Genomic DNA, 22,996 nt, shown 5'->3' on the forward strand with positions numbered 1-22,996 from the left:
GTTTCATCAATGTTTGATTGTTATTGATAAAGGTCATTAAACAAGAAGTAATCAAATAAGGGTACAATTGATTGGATGGTGATAGGAAGGAGTCAAGAGATGTATTACTTTGTATCAATCCCACCTTTCCAAAATGAAACAAGTCATATGCTCTATAGTTATGGACAACCGACATACGCTATTAAAGGGACAGTCAAGTGAAAATTAAATGTCCATGATTCTGATAGGGCATACAGTTTTAAACAACCTTCGAATTTATGTTCATCAAATTTGCTTTGTTCTCTTAGTATTCTTTGTGGAAATCTAAACCAAGGTAGGCTCATATGCTTATTTCTAAGCCCTTGAAGACCGACTTATCTCAATGCATTTTGAGTTTTCACAGTTAAACACTGCTAGTTCATGTGTCATATAGATAACATTATGCTCACTCCTGCAGAATTATTTTTGAGTGATTGGCTAAAATGCAAATCTGAAAAGAATTGAGAAAAGGGGGCAGTCTGCAGAGGCTTATATACAAGGTAATCAGAGGTAAAAAGTGTATTAATATAAAAGTGTTTGTTATGAAAAACTGGGGAATGGGTAATAAAGGGATTATCCATCTTTTTAATCAATACAAATTCTCAAGTAGACTGTCCCTTTAAGAGGTGCGAGAGAAATTCAGTTTAGTGTTAATTTCATATTTAAAGGGACAGTCAACACCAGATTTTTTGTTGTTTATAACCCATTCCCCAGTTTTGCATAACCAACACTGTTTTAGAAATACACTTTTAATCTCTGTGATTACCTTGTATCTAAGCTTCTGCAAACTGCCCCCTTATTTCAGTTCTTTTGACAGACTTGCATTTTACCCAATCAGTGCTCACTCCAGGGTAACTTCACGTGCATGAGCTCAATGTTATCTATATGAAACACATGAACTAATGCCCTCTAGTGATCAAAATGCATTCAGATTAGAGGCAGTCTTACAGGTTTAAAAAATTAGCATATGAACCTCCTAGGTTTAGCTTTCAACGAAGAATACCAAGAGAACAAAGCAAAATTGGTGATAAAAGTAAACTGGAAAGTTGTTTAAAATTACATTCCCTTTTTAAATCATGAAAGTTTTTTTGGGACTTGACTGTCCCTTTAACATATGCTTACCTTAAAATTGTCTTAGGGCTCCATGTACTAAGGGTCATGCGGACAAGTTTCTCAACTGGAGAACCTGTCCACACGGCTTCGCAACAAATGCCCCCTTCTCTCTGATGACTACTGCTGCTTACATTGCGGGAAGCAGGCACGCACATGTGAACCTGCCTCTCAAGGGCTCAAAGGCAGCTTCACTGCTTAGTACATGGAGCCATTAAAAGTAAAAGAATACATTTAAACAAAAACATACCTTCTTGTTTAACTGGTGTGCTAGGTGGCGTGCGGGTTAATGCAAGGTCAAGGATATTTTCTTTTTGTTCTGCATGCTCTTCTGATTGGTCTGTACAATTTAATGAGAGATCACAAATATTAAAATATTTTGTATAATGAAAAGTCACTCAAACTAAGAATTTGCAAATATTCATATATAATTTCAGTAAATGGATTACAGTATTTTTCAGTATCAGATTCACAAGTACCATGTCACCAGTACAGTAGAAAAAAAAACATAATTTATGTAAGAACTTACCTGATAAATTCATTTCTTTCATATTAGCAAGAGTCCATGAGCTAGTGACGTATGGGATATACAATCCTACCAGGAGGGGCAAAGTTTCCCAAACCTCAAAATGCCTATAAAAATACACCCCTCACCACACCCACAATTCAGTTTAATGAATAGCCAAGTAGTGGGGTGATAAAATAAGGAGTAAAAAAGCATACAAAAAGAGGAACCAGAAAAATAATTGTGCTTTTATACAAAAATCATAACCACCATAAAAAGGGTGGGCCTCATGGACTCTTGCCAATATGAAAGAAATGAATTTATCAGGTAAGTTCTTACATAAATTATGTTTTGTTTTATGTAATTGGCAAGAGTCCATGAGCTAGTGGCGTATGGTATAGAAATACCCAAGATGTGGAAGACCACAGAAGAGTCACTAGAGAGGGAGGGATAAAATAACAGCTATTTTCGCTGAGAAAATTAAATCGAAACAGAATAATAAGTCTTTCTTAAAAAATTTCAAGAAAAAAACTTAAATCATAAGCAGAAGAATCAAACAGCCAGCTGCCTGAATAACTTTTCTACCAAAGACTGCTTCTGAAGCAAATAAATCAAAATGGTAAAATTTTGTAAATGTATGCAAAGAAGACCAAGTTGCTGCTTTGCAAATCTGATCAACTGAAAGCTTCATTCTTAAAAGCCCAAGAATTAGCGACCAATCTAGTAGAATGAGCTGTAATTCTGAGGCGGAGACTGTCCCGCCACTAAATAAGCCTTGTGAATCAAAAGCTTTAACCAAGATGCCAATGAAATGGCAGAGGCTTTCTGACCTTTCCTGGAACCAGAAAACACAACAAATAGACTAGAAGTCTTTCTGAAATCCTTAGTAGCTTCAATATAGTATTTCAACGCTCTTACAACATCTAAAGAATGTAAAGATCGTTCAAGAGCATTCTTAGGATTAGGACACAAAGAAGGAACAACAATTAGAATTCACAACCTTAGGAAGAAATTTAAATGAAGTCCGCAAAAAAGCTTTATACTGATGGAAAATCAGAAAAGGAGACTCGCAAGAGAGCAGACAATTCAGAAACTCTTCTAGCAGAAGAGATAGCCAAAAGAAACAACACTTTCCAAGAAAGTAGTTTAATATCCAAAGAATGCATAGGCTCAAAAGGAGGAGCCTGCAAAGCCTTTAAAACCAAATTAAGACTCCAAGGAGGAGAGATCGATTTAATAACAGGCTTGATACGAACCAAAGCCTGAACAAAACAGTGAATATCAGGAAGTTTAGCAATCTTTCTATGAAATAAAACAGAAAGAGCAGAGATTTGTCCCTTCAAAATACTTGCAGACAAACCTTTATCCAAACCATCCTGGAGAAACTGTAAAACTCTAGGAATTCTAAAAGAATACCAAGAGATTTTATGAGAAGAACACCATGAAATATAGGCTTTCCAAAGCCGATAATAAATCTTCCTTGAAACAGACTTATAAGCCAGTAGCATAGTATTACTCACCGAGTCAGGGAAACCTCTATGACTAAGCGTTCAATTCCCATACCATCAAATTTAGCGATTTGAGATCCTGATGGAAAAACGGCCCTTGAGGCAGAAGGTCTGGTCTTAAAGGAAGTGGTCAAAGGTCGCAACTTGACATCCGGATAAGATCCGCAAACCAAAATCTGTGAGGCCATGCTGGTGCAATCAGAAACACATGTGATTGTTCCATTATGATCTTGGAGATCACCCTTGGAAGAAGGACTAGAGGCGGAAAGATGTAAGCAGGTTGGTATGGCCAAGGAACTGCTAACGCATTTACCATCTCCGTCTGAGGATCCCTGGAAAGATACCTGGGAAGTTTCTTGTTTAGATGGGACGCCATGAGATATATTTTTGGAAGACCCCACATCTGTACAATCTGACAAAATACATCTGGATGGAGAGACCACTCCCCTGGATGTAAAGTCTGACGGCTGAGATAATCTGCTTCCCAATTGTCTACACCCGGGATATGTATTGCAGAAATCAGACAGGAGTTGAATTCTGCCCAAGAAAGTATTCAAGATACTTCTTTAATCGCTAAAGGACTGCGAGTTCCACCCTGATGATTGACATATGCCACAGTTGTGATATTGCTGGTCTGAAAATGAATGAATGATTCTCTCTTTAGTAGAGGCCAAGTCTGAAGAGCCCTGAAAATAGCACGGAGTTCTAAAATATTGATTGGTAACCTCGCCTCTTGAGGATTCCAAACCCCTTGTGCTGTCAGAGACCCCCAGACAGCTCCCCAACCTGTGAGACTTGCATCTGTTGAAATAACAGTCCAGGAAGGACGAACAAAGGAGGCCCCTTAAACAATAAGGTGATGGTTTAACCACCAAGTCAGAGAGAATTGAGTGTTGGGATTAAAGCATATCAATTGTGATATCCGAGTATAATCCCTGCACCATTGATTCAGCATGCAAAGCTGCAGAGGTCTCAAATGAAAACGAGCAAAGGGGATTGCGTCTGATGCTGCAGTCATGAGACCTAAAACTTCCATGCACATAGCCATAGTCAATGATCGAGACTGAAGGTTTTGACAGGCAGAAACCAATTTCATTCGTATCTTGTCTGTCAGAGAAAGAGTCATGGACACTGAATCTATCTGGAAACCTAAAAATTTGACTCTTGTCTGAGGAATCAAGAAACTCTTTGGAAAATTGATCCTCCAACCATGTCTTTGAAGAAAGAACAAAAGTTGATTTGTGCGAGATTCTGATAAATGAAAAGATAGAGCCAGTACAAAGATATCGTTGAAATAAGGAAACACCACAATACCCTGCTCTCTGATTACAGATAGAAGGGCACCTAGAACCTTGAAAAAGATTATTGGAGCTGTCGCTAGGCCAAATGGAAGAGCGACAAATTGGTAATGCTTGTCTAGAAAAGAGAATCTCAGAAACAGATAGTGATCTGGATGAATCGGAATGTGAAGATATGCATCCTTTAAGTCTATTGTGGACATATAATGACCTTGCTGAACAAAATTCAGAATAGTCCTTGTAGTCACCATCTTGAAAGTTGGGACCCTTACAAAGTGATTAAAAAATGTCAGGTCCAGAACTGGTCTGAATAATTTTCCCTTCTTCGGGACAATGAATAGATTTGAATAAAAACCCAAACCCTGTTCCAGAAGTGGAACTGGTACAATTACCCCTGAAAGCTCTAGATCGGAAACACATTTCAGAAAAGCCTGAGCTTTCACAGGATTTGTTGAAACGTGAGGTGAGAAAGAAAAAACCTTTTCACAGGAGGTCTTATTCTAAAACCTATTCGATACCCTTGAGACAATATTCTGAATATAATGATTCTGAACGGAACTTGCCCAAACGTCTTGAAATAATTTCAATCTGCCCCCCACCAGTAGAACTGGATTGAGGGCCGCACCTTCATGCAGTTTTGGGGGCTGACTTTGGTTTCTTATAAAGGCTTGGATTTATTCCAACTCGAAGATGGCTTCCAATTGGAGCCAGAGTCCTTAGGGGAAGGAGTGGTTTTCTGTTCTCTATTCTGACGAAAGGAACAAAACCGATTAGAAGCTTTAGATTTACCCTTAGACTTTTTATCTTGGGGCAAAAAAACTCCCCCCCCCCCCCCAGTAACAGTGGAAATAATAGAATCCAACTGGGAACCAAACAAATTATTACCCTGGAATGATAGAGATAGTAACCTAGATTTAGATACCATGTCAGCATTCCATGATTTGAGCCATAAAGCTCTTCTAGCTAAAATAGCCAAAGACATAGATTTAACATCAATCTTGATATCAAAAATAGCATCACAGATAAAATGATTAGCATGTTGAAGCAAACGAACAATTCTATGCAAATCAGAATCTTTTTCTCGTTGTGCTAAGCTATCCAACCAAAAAGTTAATGCAGCCGCAACATCAGCCATAGAAATGGCAGGTCTGACAATATAGCCAGAATGTAAATAAGCTTTTCTTAGATAAGATTCAATTTTCCTATCTAAAGGATCCTTAAAAGAGGTACTATCTTCCATAGGATTTGTAGTACGTTTAACAAGAGTAAAAAACAGCCCCATCAACCTTAGGGACTTTCCCCCAAAACTCTAATTTAGCCACTGGCAAAGGATACAACTGTTTAAACCTTGAAGAAGGAACAAAAGAAGTACCAGGCTTAGACCATTCCTTAGCAATCACATCAGAAATAGCATCAGGAACAGGAAAAACCTCAGGAGTAATCACAGGAGGTTTTGACACAGAATTTAAACGTTTACTGGATTTAATATCAAGAGGACCAGACTCCTCAACATCCAAAGTTATCAACACTTCTTTTAACAAAGAATGAATATACTCCATCTTAAAAAGATAAGTTGATTTATCAGCGTCAATATCTGAAGTAGGATCTTCCGAATCAGAGAGATCCTCATCAGAGGTGGATATATCAGTAGTCTGTCCTTACAAATTTCATCAGTATTATGAAAAGTTTTAAAAGACCTTTTACATTTGAAGGCGGTAAAGCAGCCATAGCCTTCTGTATCGCATCAGCAATATAATTTTTCATATCAACAGGGATATCCTGTACATTAGATGTTGAGGGAACAGATACTGTACTAGCACTAATAGAAACTTTTTCTGCATGTAAAAGCTGATCATAACAACTGTTACATACTACAGCTGGAGATATTATCTCCACTAGCTTACAACAGATACACTTTCGTAGAACTGTTTGGCAGCATGGTTCCTACAGCAGCTTCTGAGACAGGATCTGAGACATCTTGTAAAATGTAAAAGAAAAACTAACATTTAAACAAAAATATCTTATTTCCACATATAGAAGTTTCAGGAATGGGGCAAAATGCAAATGCTAAAATTGACAAAAAAAGCAAATAGCATAGCCCTCTGAGTATTAAGAAGGCATGGAACATATAGGAAGTGTGGTAAAATAAAACTAATTTTTTTTGGCATCAAGTATGACGCACAATGCAAAAGGAAGTATATAAATATTTTGGCGCCAACAAACATCCGGAAATGATGAAACTTGCGTCATAACAATCACAACTTCGCGCCAAACAATCTGGCATCAACTAAGACGCAGGAAATGACGAACTTGCGTCATCATAGGCGCACATTCACGCCAACAAATTCTTGCGCCAAGAATGACGCAATAAATAGCAGCATTTTGCGCCCTTGAGAGCCTAATTTGCCCCACACGTTTTTAAAAGAAAAACAAGTCAAATTGAAAAAAACTATACCCCTGGTAAGACAAAAACTTCCTAAAACAAGATTCCCATATTGAAACTGCCAGACTGCAAAGGGAAATACACATAGACCTGACTCATGGCAAATATAAGTAAATACATATATTTAGAACTTAATATAAATACATAAAGTGCCAAACATAGCTGAAAGTGTCTTAAAATAATGATACATACTTACCGAAAGACACCCATCCGCATATAGCTTATAGCCAAACCAGTACTGAAAACTATCAGCAGAGGTAATGGTAGAAGAGTATATTGTCAATATGAAAAGGGAGGTAGGAGATGAATCCCAACGACCGATAACAGAGAACCCTTGAAAAGATTTCCAGCAAGGGAAACCATAAAAAATCAATAGGCGATACTCTTCACATCCCTCTGACAAACACTATACTCAGAGGAATTGGGCTTCAGAATGCTTAGAAGCGCTTATCATAGAAGAAAACAAAAAACAAACAAGCACAAACTTACTTCACCACCTCCATAGGAGGCAAAGTTTGTAAAACAGAATAGTGGGTGTGGTGAGGGGTGTATTTATAGGCATTTTGAGGTTTGGGAAACTTTGCCCCTCCTGGTAGGATTGTATATCCCATACGCCACTAGCGCATGGACTCTTGCCAATTACATGAAAGAAATGTTAAACTCTACAGCTAACGTAAAATTATTGCATGTATATAGAGGTACACTTCTCCATATTTTTCCATGTTTATTCAAATAGCATAGGAGTTTTAATCACCTGTATATACATTATTATTATTTATAACAGAAAACCCTCTATTTCATTATAAGAGCTAATGCTAAAATACTTTTCTAAGACAATCCAATTCATTTTAATAATCACCATTTAAGATAGAAAGGCAACCAAAATGCACATGTTATAAAGGGATTTTGGGTAAAAATGCAAAAAAACTTAGAATAAGTGTTTGGCAAGTCTTTCAAGAATTATTCTAAGGGATTGTTACAGACCTTCACAAAACTAAATTAAAACATTGTTAAAGTGAAAAGCATGATGGCTCATTGACTTAATAACTATTAAGGCTGTTCAATCAAAAGCAGCTAAAAATGTATTATAATGGACATGTATATCACTAACAGTTTCCCAATGCAAACCATTCAGGAAGTTAATGTGATAAAGCCAATGGAACACTACCTAGAAGGGTTTTCAAATAGATTGGAATGCCTTAAATGTGAATATTCTTTTTTACATCAGAGGTTTGGAAGACAATGGAGAAAAAGCATTTATAGAACCATACTTGCTTGAAAATTTCTACAAGTAATTAATAGAAAATAGAAGAAGAGAATAAAAAAACCCTCTAAAACATACAAGAGAAATCAATTTACTTGATTTAAAGGGACATTAAAACCATGTTTTCTTCCCTGAATATTACTTTTTGCTTCGACTGTAGGTGAGTGCCTTTGAAGATGGATAAAACTGTGGAAGTTTACAGCCAGCGAGTAATTCATTTCTAGGGATGAGCTGTGCAAATTAGTTTTGTTTAGTGTGAAACCAATATAAATAACTTTAGTGTGTCCACACACACACAAAACATAATTGCAGTTATTGAATATACTGAGTTTAATGTACCTTTAAGTGATATGTCATTATGTAGATTAGCAAGGCTTATGATTTGGTGCAACATGAGTTCCCGTCACCACTTGTAATCAATCTGTTTTAAACAACATTTTATTTCTTTTAATTTTCAATAGCAAGTGACACCTATTAAACCTAATTGTTTTTTCATTAATAGTAACTTAAAGGTGATACCCAAATGTTGAAACACTTGAAAGTGATGTAGCACAGCTGTAAAAAGCAGACTAGAAAATATCACCTGAACATCTCTATGTAAAAATTAAAAGATATTTTACCTCAAAATGTCCTAAGTATTCACACCCCATTGTAAAGGACTTGATGCAGCAAATCAGTATGTCTGCCCCGGGACCTGCAAGGGAGCATGCCCCATGCACACTCATGTTATTTCCCTATTTAGTTTAAAGGGACAGTAAAGGTTCAGAATAATGTTATATAATTCTTCATACAGTGCAGAATTTTATAACATTATTTAAGCGGTAACTTCAAAAATGTAAAAGTATTTTCAGTGAACGTTAGACTCCGCTCCAGGATCTACTGAGCGGATCTTTAATATCCAAAGCGTTTCACTGGCTTGCTGGTTAGTCACAGCACGCCAGGTCGCGCTATTGGAATACATGTAACTCTCTCCCGCTCTAGTCTAGTAGCGGGAGCAAGCTACATTTATTCCAATAGCGCGACCGGGCGTGCTGTGACTAACCAGCAAGCCTGTGAAGAGCTTTGGATATTCAAGACCCACTAAGTAGATCCTGGAGCGGAGTCCAACGTTCACTGAAAATACATGTTTGAAGTTACCGCTTAAATAATGTTATATAATTCTGCACTGTGTGCAGAATTATATAACATTATTCTGAACCTTTACTGTAAGGACGTTTACTATAAAATCTCTCGAGATCACAGTAAAAAAGTTCATAACCTCAGCACTGCTGATGCGGATTAGCCGCTGTTTATTTCTTACTACTTTTTTTTTTTTAACCTGCAGCCGGGCAGTAACTGAAAGGTAACGTTTTACACAACAATTACTCTGGTGAGCTGAGGAAATTGTGAGGTAAATTATCTTCCTTTTTTACATAGAGATTCTCAGGTGATATTTTTCTGTCAGCTTTTTACAGTTATGCAGCATCACTAAGTGATTTAGCATACGAGTATTATGTCCCTTTAAAGAAGCTCCTTATACATTACTAATTGTTACTCGCTTTTACTGAAAATTGGAATTTTGCTGAGAAAGTCAATAGCATCCCAGAAACATAAAAACATGAAGATCCCAACTAAAAGGTTTACAAGAGGCAGATATGACTTTTTGTTTACCCAACCTAAAGGTTCATACTTTGAAAAATGCTAGGAAGATTTTGAATGAGCCCTGATGCAATTACAACCAAAGGTTGAATCTGGCACAGAGACATGCAATGTGGAAGAATGTTTTTTTATTTGGGGGTATTAAAGAAATATATGGTAGACTTAACAAATCATCAAGAAAAATTAGCCACTGATTAAAGATTTTGGCTGTCTGGTACCTGAAATATTAGCTAGACAGTCTGAGTTGGAGTTAAGTGCTTGGATGACTGCAGAATGAAACTCTCTGTGTGGGGAATCTGGATTCTCAGGTTCTTCAAAATTAAGCTGCATTGGTCCCAGCTTATCTTCTGGATTTGACTCCTCTATGACAGATAATTTATGCATTGACTCTACCAGTAGCTCAGGCTCTTGTAAAACCTTTGTATCTTCATTTATTTCTCTTGGTAATACTGGGGGCTGAACCTGTACAGCTACATAGTTCACAGGAGCATCTTGAAACATTTTATTTTGAATCTTTAGTTTGTCTGTTTCTCCATTCAAGGTTTGTCTCGGCACAACAGTTTCTCCAAAACGTGACAATTCATCTAGGTAGGACGTTGCAATGTTACAGCACATTATTATTATTTATAAAGGGTCGACAGTTTACACATAAATCTATACAAGGTTACATTTAAAAGCATGGGCCTATGGCAATATATATATATATAAGAATATTGAAATAAGCACTCACTGGGCTTCAGTCAACTGTGACAAAAAGTATATCCTTTATTGTGACGTTTCGGGACGCAAACATTCCCTTCCTCTCACAAACAACTGGTACAAACTACAAACTTTTAAAGATCTTTGTGACACTTCCCCTTGTTCACAGCCAATCCTAGCTGCCCGTGTGCCAACAAATTTGTGACCTCATCAGTACATATTATTGCAGAGTTAAGTGTATATTCATTTCATTATATAAAAGTGAAAATATCATATGTTGTGTGATGCCACTAAGTTGATCAGCAGTGATCCACCTATAAAGTACCGTAACAAAATATGAAATGCCGTAATAAAATAACATCTAAAACATGCTCACTCTAAGCAACCAATAGGAACCGCTTATTAGTAACACTCCCTAGTCATCTTCCAATCAGGATTTTATTTTTTATTACATTTTTTATTGAGGTTTTGATAATGTACAAAACCAAAATAAAATGTATATCCACATACATAAGGAACAGGCTTACTCATCAACATATTCCATCAGTCCTTTTAGAAAAAACATAATTTATGCTTACCTGATAAATTTATTTCTCTTGTAGTGTACCAGTCCACGGATCATCCATTACTTGTGGGATATTCTCCTTCCCAACAGGAAGTTGCAAGAGGATCACCCACAGCAGAGCTGCTATATAGCTCCTCCCCTCACTGTCATATCCAGTCATTCGACCGAAACAAGACGAGAAAGGAGAAACCATAGGGTGCAGTGGTGACTGTAGTTTAATTAAAATTTAGACCTGCCTTAAAAGGACAGGGCGGGCCGTGGACTGGATACACTACAAGAGAAATAAATTTATCAGGTAAGCATAAATTATGTTTTCTCTTGTTAAGTGTATCCAGTCCACGGATCATCCATTACTTGTGGGATACCAATACCAAAGCTAAAGTACACGGATGATGGGAGGGACAAGGCAGGAACTTAAACGGAAGGAACCACTGCCTGTAGAACCTTTCTCCCAAAAACAGCCTCCGAAGAAGCAAAAGTGTAAAATTTTGAAAAGGTGTGAAGCGAAGACCAAGTCGCAGCCTTGCAAATCTGTTCAACAGAGGCCTCATTTTTAAAGGCCCAGGTGGAAGCCACAGCTCTAGTAGAATGAGCTGTAATCCTTTCAGGGGGCTGCTGTCCAGCAGTCTCATAGGCTAAGCGTATTATGCTCCGAAGCCAAAAGGAGAGAGGGGTTGCCAAAGCTTTTTGACCTCTCCTCTGTCCAGAGTAAACGACAAACAGGGCAGATGCTTGACGAAAATCTCTAGTAGCCTGTAAGTAGAACTTCAAGGCACGGACTACGTCCAGATTATGTAAAAGACGTTCCTTCTTTGAAGAAGGATTAGGACACAATGATGGAAAAACAATCTCTTGATTGATATTCCTGTTAGAAACCACCTTAGGTAAAAACCCAGGTTTGGTACGCAGAACTACCTTGTCTGAATGAAAAATCAGATAAGGAGAATCACAATGTAAGGCAGATAACTCAGAGACTCTTCGAGCCGAGGAAATAGCCATCAAAAACAGAACTTTCCAAGATAAAAGTTTAATATCAATGGAATGAAGGGGTTCAAACGAACTCCCTGAAGAACTTTAAGCTCCACGGAGGAGCAACAGTTTTAAACACAGGCTTAATTCTAGCCAAAGCCTGACAAAATGCCTGGACGTCTGGAACTTCTGCCAGACGCTTGTGCAAAAGAATAGACAGAGCAGAGATCTGCCCTTTTAAAGAACTAGCTGATAAGCCTTTGTCCAAACCCTCTTGGAGAAAGGACAATATCCTAGGAATCCTAACCTTACTCCATGAGTAACTCTTGGATTCACACCGATAAAGGTATTTACGCCATATCTTATGGTAGATTTTCTTGGTGACAGGCTTCCGAGCCTGTATTAAGGTATCAATGACTGACTCGGAGAAGCCACGCCTTGATAGAATCAAGCGTTCAATCTCCATGCAGTCAGTCTCAGAGAAATTAGATTTGGATGATTGAAAGGACCTTGTATTAGAAGGTCCTGCCTCAGAGGCAGAGTCCATGGTGGAATAGATGACATGTCCACTAGGTCTGCATACCAGGTCCTGCGTGGCCATGCAGGCGCTATCAGAATCACTGATGCTCTCTCCTGTTTGATTTTGGCAATCAGTCGAGGCAGCAGAGGAAACGGTGGAAACACATAGGCCAAGTTGAAGAACCAAGGAGCTGCTAGAGCATCTATCAGCGTTGCTCCTGGGTCCCTGGTCCTGGATCCGTAACAACGAAGCTTGGCGTTCTGGCGAGACGCCATGAGATCCAGTTCTGGTTTGCCCCAACGAAGGACCAGTTGAGCAAACACCTCCGGATGGAGTTCCCACTCCCCCGGATGAAAAGTCTGACGACTTAGAAAATCCGCCTCCCAGTTCTCTACGCCTGGGATGTGGATCGCTGACAGGTGGCAAGAGTGAGACTCTGCCCAGCGAATTATCTTTGAGACTTCTAACATCGCTAGGGAACTCCTGGTTCCCCCTTGATGGTTGATGTAAGCAACAGTCGTGATGTTGTCCGACTGAAATCTGATGAACCTCAGTGTTGCTAACTGAGGCCAAGCTAGAAGAGCCTTGAATATTGCTCTTAACTCCAGAATATTTATTGGGAGGAGTTTCTCCTCCTGAGTTCACGATCCCTGAGCCTTCAGGGAGTTCCAGACTGCGCCCCAACCTAGAAGGCTGGCATCTGTTGTTACAATCGTCCAATCTGGCCCGCGAAAGGTCATACCCTTGGACAGATGGACCCGAGAAAGCCACCAGAGAAGAGAATCTCTGGTCTCTTGATCCAGATTTAGTAGAGGGGACAAATCTGAGTAATCCCCATTCCACTGACTTAGCATGCATAATTGCAGCGGTCTGAGATGCAGGCGCGCAAATGGCACTATGTCCATTGCCGCTACCATTAAGCCGATTACTTCCATGCACTGAGCCACTGACGGGCGTGGAATGGAATGAAGGACACGGCAAGCATTTAGAAGTTTTGATAACCTGGACTCCGTCAGGTAAATTTTAATCTCTACAGAATCTATAAGAGTCCCCAGGAAGGAGACTCTTGTGAGTGGCGATAGAGAACTCTTTTCCACGTTCACTTTCCACCCATGCGACCTCAGAAATGCCAGAACTATCTCTGTATGAGACTTGGCAATTTGAAAGCTTGACGCCTGTATCAGGATGTCGTCTAGATACGGAGCTACCGCTATGCCTCGCGGTCTTAGAACCGCCAGAAGTGAGCCCAGAACCTTTGTAAAAATTCTCGGGGCAGTAGCTAACCCGAAGGGAAGAGCTACAAATTGGTAATGCCTGTCTAGAAAGGCAAACCTTAGGAACCGATGATGATCTTTGTGAATCGGTATGTGAAGGTAAGCATCCTTTAAGTCCACTGTGGTCATGTACTGACCCTCTTGGATCATGGGTAGGATGGTCCGAATAGTTTCCATTTTGAATGATGGAACTCTGAGGAATTTGTTTAAGATCTTTAGATCCAAGATTGGTCTGAAGGTTCCCTCTTTCTTGGGAACCACAAACAGATTTGAATAAAAGCCCTGTCCTTGTTCCGTCCGCGGAACTGGATGGATCATTCCCATTACTAGGAGGTTCTGCACACAGCTTAGGAATGCCTCTTTCTTTATCTGGTTTGCTGATAACCTTGAAAGATGAAATCTCCCTTGTGGAGGAGAAGCTTTGAAGTCCAGAAGATATCCCTGAGATATGATCTCCAACGCCCAGGGATCCTGAACATCTCTTGCCCACGCCTGGGCGAAGAGAGAAAGTCTGCCCCCCACTAGATCCGTTTCCGGATAGGGGGCCGTTCCGTCATGCTGTCTTGGGGGCAGCAGCAGGCTTTCTGGTCTGCTTGCCCTTGTTCCTGGACTGGTTAGGTTTCCAGGCCTGTCTGGAATGAGCAACAGTTCCCTCTTGTTTTGAAGCGGAGGAAGTTGATGCTGCTCCTGCCTTGAAATTTCGAAAGGCACAAAAATTAGACTGTTTGGCCTTTGATTTGGCCCTGTCCTGAGGAAGGGTATGATCCGGAATTCTTAGCCGTTAGTTTAGTCAAATGAACAATGGCATCAGAAACAAATGAGTTGGCTAGCTTGAGCGATCTAAGCTTGTCAATAATTTCATCCAATGGAGCTGTATGAATGGCCTCTTCCAGGGCCTCAAACCAGAATGCCGCCGCAGCAGTGACAGACGCAATGCATGCAAGGGGCTGTAAAATAAAACCTTGACAAAAAACGTTTTTAAACAGTCACAAGAACTGCCACAGCTCTACTGTGGCTTTTTATCTCCCTCAATACGACTTTTGAAGCCTTTTGAGCCCTCCAAAGAAGTCCTGGATCATGCAGGAAGAAGCTGGATGTCTGTGTCTGTATTTTTTGCTGTGCAAAAAAACGCAAAAATAGGCCCCTCCCACTCATATTACAACAGTGGGAAGCCTCATGGAACTGTTTCTAGGCAGAATTCAAGCCAGCCTTGTGGAAAAAACTAGGCCCCAATAAGTTTTATCACCAAACATATGTTAAAAACGATTAAACATGCCAGCAAACGTTTTAAAATACATTTTTATAAGAGTATGTATCTCTATTAATAAGCCTGATACCAGTCGCTATCCCTGCATTTAAGGCTTTACTTACATTACTTCGGTATTAGCAGCATTTTCTAGCAAATTCCATCCCTAGAAAAATATTTTAACTGCACATACCTTTTTTGCAGGAAAACCTGCATGCCATTCCCCCTCTGAAGTACCTCACTCCTCAGAATATGTGAGAACAGCAAATGGATCTTAGTTACTTCTGCTAAGATCATAGGAAACGCAGAGAGATTCTTCTTCTAAATACTGCCTGAGATAAACAGTACACTCCGGTACCATTTAAAAATAACAAACTTTTGATTGAAGAAATAAACTAAGTATAAAACACCACAGACCTCTCACGACCTCCATCTATGTTGAGGGTTGCAAGAGAATGACTGGATATGACAGTGAGGGGAGGAGCTATATAGCAGCTCTGCTGTGGGTGATCCTCTTGCAACTTCCTGTTGGGAAGGAGAATATCCCACAAGTAATGGATGATCCGTGGACTGGATACACTTAACAAGAGAAATAAGTGATGAACAATGGACTTAATCAGTACTATAGAAAAGAAAAACGCTCTATAGCAATACCAAACTATTTTTGTGACTTATATGTGATGTGAGCAATTACGGTGGCTAAATGGAGTAAAAGAAAATGTATCCTATACCCACTGCACAACTCAAGGGTCGGACATTTAAAATCATAACTCATTAGAATGTTAACACTATGAGTGGATATAATACATTGAAACCTCCATTTTCTATGGTACTCCCCGTGGATACTATGAGGCAACTCTTGGGCCTAATTGGAGCCAGAATGTATATGAAGGGGAGATTTTCAAATGAAACTGTCACTCTTGGACCTAAAGAGGTGGGGTAGATCAGCAGGAAAAAGCTGCTCTAAGTTGGAAGAGGGATGGGGTTGTTCATGACACTTAATGTAAATATTGTTATCGTTGTAATTCCCGTAGACAGAAATTTCAAGGCAACTGATATTGTAAAGTTGCTTAAGAAGATGAGTAATGAAAATCATGTGAACCATATATAAAGTTATATGCCAGGTATGTGGAGGAGGATCAACAGCTCTCGGCCTTAGATCCATAATTTGAAGTTGTGGGATCATGGCAGACTGGAGTGTGGCGCGTGTGAATTCCGGTGTCAGGCTCCTGAGACTCCTTGGTTCAAAGTCTACCCTAAGTACCCCTTTGACCGGCCGCATCTCCAGGGCTCTCAGGGCCGACCACTCACTTGTAGTCAGTGTCTCGTTGTCCGATGCTTTCTGTGTCGGGATCTCCAGATGGCTAGTGCCTATAATAACCGATCCGTCTACAGCTGTAAAAGTGTCTGTACTAGCCACCTCGTTTAAGTCTGCAGTACGTTCCCCTTTGCATCTATCCGTCATGACCAGAGGACTTGCAAATGGTGTAGCTCTTTTATAAGCTGTGGCCTCATCCGTCGGCTCTGCTCTTGTGCTCAAAGTGAGGGAAGCATAGTGAATGTCCATTTTATAGGATATCCGTTGCAGGAGAGTTAGGATTTCCGCCTCCATTATGATTTAGTATAGGGCTATGGTTTCTGATTACTTCTTAGCAGACACTTAAGTTTTCTGTTGCGCAGCGATCCATGAATGAGGAAGTTAGGAATACAGCAAATGCAAACCCTTTACCCGGCTTAGTTTCTGTCCGGGGGGGGGGGGGGTGTTGATGTAAATGTATGATAGGCCGCAGACTTTGGTCTCAACCCGTTAGGAGCTTCTAAACAAGAGAGAAGTGGAGTGGTATCTCTTGCCTCTAAATCTTTTCTGTGATAGTCAGTTTCGTAGAGTAGGATGAGAGTGCGTTGAGGAAATAATCTATAGATTATGTAGAGTATAGATGGCGCTATTGATTTTCATGACCGGCCATGTCTACGGCTTAGCCACGCCCCCCCATTAGGATTTTAATAATGGGCCTGTCGTGGTTCAACATAAACCAACAGCTTACGTATGTGACATGCTTCCAACTTAACAACCAATGGAGACCTCTTTTTAATAACACACCCTAGTCATCATCCAATCAGATGCAAGATCATGGACTTACCACTAACGTCCTAAAAGCGTTATAAGATAGCACTCAACACCAGCAAAAATCAAACAAACATATACTCAGAACTTGCACACCCCACACAAAGACACCTTCACTATGTCAATCTGATCCGCGATCGTTCGCGGTGAAAAATATCCCTTAGCAGCTGACGAACCAAGGCCACACCCATAGTGGGCGTGGATAGAACATGCGTAACCAAAACAAAACCAAAGCGCACCGTTACCACAGCATATAGCAGCAAAAGGGGACAAGTCATCGTCCAGAGCTAGATGACCGCATCCAAAACAAAACCTGTCAAGTATGCACTATAACTTCCACATTAACCACACAACCTATGCACCGAATGGCAATCCAATCAGTTACATGTCTATAACACAAAAGAGAGTATCTCATATAAAATAAACCGTAATAAAGGCATCTAATGGTGGAAAAGCATAAACTAGCACTGAAATTATAAACAGCCAGCCTAATTCAAACATTTCACATAATGGGGCAAAAAATGAATAGTCCCTAATCATTCTCTAACCCAGTCGAAAATGGGCATTACCCTAATAATGGGTCACCTGTTAATAGTGCATATGGCAAAGATTATATATGCTTCAGCAATGTCAATAAATAATCTATATATATATATATATATATATATATATATATATATATATATATATATATATATATATATATATATATATATACACATATATATATATATACACATATATATATATATACAAACATATATATATATACACACATATATATATACACACACATATATATATACAAACATATATATATATATATACACACATATATATATATATATATATACACATACACACACACACATATATATATATATATATATATATATATATATATATATCCATGCTAATCGAAGAGTACCATATAAAGGGTGGACCACTAGTGACCAGCAAAGTATAAAGCATGAAAATGTGTCTACGTGTGCGAAAAAACTAACTATACAATTAAAAACAAAAACATATACCAAACTGGCCACTGGTAATCAGCTATACTATATAGTGAGGTATAAATTGAGGTATAAATCAGCTATGCTATATAGTGAGGTAAAAATATAGCTCTAACTATGGGCTCATGTGTTCGCATCTAGTGTATTTAGTATAGATGTTAATACTACCAAGACCTCTTTGAGTTCAGGGGACGCCCCCTCAACTCCAACCCTATTAGTGGAACGTAGACTCTCAGAATCAAAAGATCTAAAGGTCATCACAACAGTCATGGCCGCCCATGACAGAACCACCAATGGACGCAGACCCTCATATGTACTAATGTCAATAGAAAAAATATATTAGGTTTAAGGTGCCCTAGGACAGAAGATATCAGACACCTCCTTTATAGACAATATCCCTAATGATTGTCTAATGGACACAGTTAAAGAAAGAAGGGGGTTAAAGGAGGGCGCTAGGAGCCAAAGATATCAACACTAAAAGTTGAAGTATAAAATATTTATTTAAAACATGTATAAAACTTGCAAATGTATAAAAGGGACGTCTCCCTGTATTATTAATGGATTTACAAACAGATTATTTAAATATTGCTAAAATGCTGTTAGATCAACCTTAGATCAAATTAATCTAGTACATATACAACTATGCTTAAAACAAAACACCTTAATGTGAGTGACTAAAGAACTGTGGTAAAGTTGCTAAATAGCATTATTCTACTACTTTGCAACTAAATATGCCAGAAGGAAACAATGTTACTGGATATGGAATATTATTGTGACTTAGAGAAAAAAAAACAAAGTCTTTGGAATAGTAGTCCCTTATAAATGATGTGATTTTCGTGGAAAAAATGGTTTATAACCACCAAACAGCCAGTATCAAGTGTGTTGAGTTATTTGAAAGAATATCCATATACCTCTTATATTCCAAATAACAAAGAATGGCGTTTTTTTTTTTAAAAGTTGTTAATTTGCACAGATAATCTCTCTAATTAGCATGAGAAGTGGTGTACTCCTTATAGGTGTACAGTACGTTACCCTTTTTCTTATCAATGGAGTGAAGTTCACTCGTCGCTCTGTATTTTTCCTCGAGCGGGTCAGACTGAAGTTTTTCGGCGTCTGATGTCACCAAAAGATGTTCCGGTTAGGGAAAAGGCCGATTCCTCCGCTATTTACAGCCGTTGTAATAGAAGTCCTCACGGATGAACCCTGCACTTAGTGCTTTGCACGCAGGGGAAGGGGAGAACTGTAGTGGGTATACAATATTTCTTCCAGCCACAGATACCAAGGATTTATTGCATCAGTGATACAAAAAAGTTCCAATACATTCAATAAACCGGGTTATGTATTAAAACAGATGATAAAGGTTGAGATAAAAACAATGTGTGCCAAAGTTACACTGCCAACACGACGTGTTTCGCCCTCCTATGGGCTTTTTCAAGATAGTGGTGGCAGGTGTAAGCGTCCCCTTTTTTAAAGGGGTATCCTTCATTTTCATTGGTAGAGGTCTTAATTGATACCTTTTCTTAAGGTGGTATTATGCTCACATTTCCTTCAAACTTTTTTTAAGGAGGTACAAGTAAATACACACAATTATTGTCTATGGCTATAGAGAGATATCCTTAGATGTGCATAATAAAAGTTCAAGATGATTGGCTGTTTACAAAATTACTGCTTTAGCAACTGCGCAAAACATACATATATTATAAGACAATATATATAGTAGTATTTATAATATTTGTCTAATGGCAGCTTAAATTACCAAATCCTTATGATCAGAATACTAGATGTTTTAATTGATATATACATCCTACAAAATGCAATAGTAGAGTAGGAACAGAAAGGTGATCTAAAATAAAGTGCATAGTGAATTTAAGTTTTTCTTACATATTCCACATTAAAACATTATTATTGTTGTTGTTACTCAAATAAAAAAGGGGAGAGGTCCAACTCCGAATTTAGACCTTTCGGATATAAGGTGTCAAACTTATAAATGAATTCCGCTTCCTTTATAAGAAGATTTTTCTCAATATTGCCACCTCTCCAATGACCTTTAAGTTTGTGAATACCCCAATATTTTAAGTCCCTTGTGTTACCCCGGTGAATCTCTTTAAAATGTTTATATAGATAAGTGTCTTCTTTTTCTTTTTCTATACATAGTAAGTGTTCTCTTATTCTATCCCGGAGACATCTTTTAGTCTCCGGGATAGAATAAGAGAACACTTACTATGTATAGAAAAAGAAGACACTTATCTATATAAACATTTTAAAGAGATTCACCGGGGTAACACAAGGGACTTAAAATATTGGGGTATTCACAAAATTAAAGGTCATTGGAGAGGTGGCAATATTGAGAAAAAACATAATTTATGCTTACCTGATAAATTTATTTCTCTTGTAGTGTATCCAGTCCACGGATCATCCATTACTTATGGGATACCAATACCAAAGCTAAAGTACACGGATGACGGGAGGGACAGGCAGGCTCTTTATACGGAAGGAACCACTGCCTGAAGAACCTTTCTCCCAAAAACAGCCTCCGAAGAAGCAAAAGTGTCAAATTTGTAAAATTTGGAAAAAGTATGAAGAGAAGACCAAGTTGCAGCCTTGCAAATCTGTTCAACAGAAGCCTCATTCTTAAAGGCCCAAGTGGAAGCCACAGCTCTAGTAGAATGTGCTGTAATTCTTTCAGGAGGCTGCTGTCCAGCAGTCTCATAGGCTAACCGTATTATGCTACGAAGCCAAAAGGAGAGAGAGGTAGCCGAAGCTTTTTGACCTCTCCTCTGACCAGAATAAACGACAAACAGGGAAGACGTTTGTCGAAAATCCTTAGTTGCCTGTAGATAAAATTTCAGGGCACGGACTACATCTAGATTGTGTAGCAGACGTAACTTTTTCGAAGAAGGATTAGGACACAAAGATGTAACCACAATCTCTTGATTGATATTCCTGTTAGTGACCACCTTAGGTAGGAACCCAGGTTTAGTACGCAGAACTACCTTGTCTGAATGAAAAATCAGATAAGGAGAATCACAATGTAAGGCAGATAACTCAGAGACTCTTCGAGCCGAGGAAATCGCCATTAAAAACAGAACTTTCCAAGATAACAACTTGATATCAATGGAATGAAGGGGTTCAAACGGAACCCCCTGTAAAACATTAAGAACTAAGTTCAAACTCCATGGTGGAGCAACAGTTTTAAACACAGGCTTGATCCTAGCTAAAGCCTGACAAAAAGCTTGAACGTCCGGAACTTCTGACAGACGTTTGTGTAAAAGAATGGACAGAGCTGAAATCCGTCCCTTTAAGGAACTAGCGGATAAACCCTTTTCTAAACCTTCTTGTAGAAAAGACAATATCCTCGGAATCCTAACCTTACTCCATGAGTAACTCTTGGATTCGCACCAATATAAGTATTTGCGCCATATCTTATGGTAAATCTTTCTGGTAACAGGCTTCCTAGCCTGTATTAAGGTATCAATAACTGACTCAGAAAAACCACATTTTGATAAAATCAAGCGTTCAATTTCCAAGCAGTCAGCTTCAGAGAAATTAGATTTTGATGTTTGAAGGGACCCTGGATCAGAAGGTCCTGTTTCAGAGGTAGCGACCAAGGTGGACAGGATGACATGTCCACTAGATCTGCATACCAAGTCCTGCGTGGCCATGCAGGCGTTATTAGAATCACTGATGCTCTCTCCTGTTTGATTCTGGCAATCAATCGAGGAAGCATCGGGAAGGGTGGAAACACATAAGCCACCCCGAAGGTCCAAGGTGCTGTCAAAGCATCTATCAGAACCGCTCCCGGATCCCTGGATCTGGACCCGTAACGAGGAAGCTTGGCGTTCTGTCGAGACGCCATGAGATCTATCTCTGGTTTGCCCCAACGTCGAAGTATTTGGGCAAAGACCTCCGGATGAAGTTCCCACTCCCCCAGATGAAAAGTCTGACGACTTAAGAAATCCGCCTCCCAGTTCTCCACTCCCGGGATGTGGATTGCTGACAGGTGGCAAGAGTGAGACTCTGCCCAGCGAATTATCTTTGATACTTCCATCATTGCTAGGGAGCTTCTTGTCCCTCCCTGATGGTTGATGTAAGCTACAGTCGTGATGTTGTCCAACTGAAACCTGATGAACCCCCGAGTTGTTAACTGGGGCCAAGCCAGAAGGGCATTGAGAACTGCTCTCAATTCCAGAATGTTTATTGGTAGGAGACTCTCCTCCTGATTCCATTGTCCCTGAGCCTTCAGAGAATTCCAGACGGCGCCCCAACCTAGTAGGCTGGCGTCTGTTGTTACAATTGTCCAGTCCGGCCTGCTGAATGGCATCCCCCTGGACAGATGTGCCGGGAAAGCCACCATAGAAGAGAATTTCTGGTCTCTTGATCCAGATTCAGAGTAGGGGACAAGTCTGAGTAATCCCCATTCCACTGACTTAGCATGCACAATTGCAGCGGTCTGAGATGTAGACGTGCAAAGGGTACTATGTCCATTGCTGCTACCATTAAGCCGATCACCTCCATGCATTGAGCTACTGACGGGTGTTGAATGGAATGAAGGACACGGCATGCATTTTGAAGCTTTGTTAACCTGTCTTCTGTCAGGTAAATCTTCATTTCTACAGAATCTATAAGAGTCCCCAAGAAGGGAACTCTTGTGAGTGGAAAGAGAGAACTTTTCTTTTCGTTCACCTTCCATCCATGCGACCTTAGAAATGCCAGTACTAACTCTGTATGAGACTTGGCAGTTTGAAAGCTTGAAGCTTGTATCAGAATGTCGTCTAGGTACGGAGCTACCGCAATTCCTCGC

General features: G+C 39.4%; 1 protein-coding gene across 1 annotated transcript in view; it reads right to left on the reverse strand.

Annotated features, from left to right (window-relative positions):
• Positions 1–22,996, reverse strand: part of ADD1 (adducin 1) — a 648,507-nt gene that overhangs the window by 43,833 nt on the left and 581,678 nt on the right. The window contains exons 18-19 of the mRNA XM_053700307.1: positions 10,003–10,368; positions 1,379–1,468 (exon numbers count right to left, since the gene is read on the reverse strand). Coding sequence (XP_053556282.1) covers positions 1,379–1,468; positions 10,003–10,368 — 456 coding nt within the window. The remainder of the gene's footprint in view (positions 1–1,378; positions 1,469–10,002; positions 10,369–22,996) is intronic.

Source organism: Bombina bombina, chromosome 2 (genome assembly GCF_027579735.1).
Source record: "Bombina bombina isolate aBomBom1 chromosome 2, aBomBom1.pri, whole genome shotgun sequence".
NCBI classification, from domain to species: domain Eukaryota; kingdom Metazoa; phylum Chordata; class Amphibia; order Anura; family Bombinatoridae; genus Bombina; species Bombina bombina.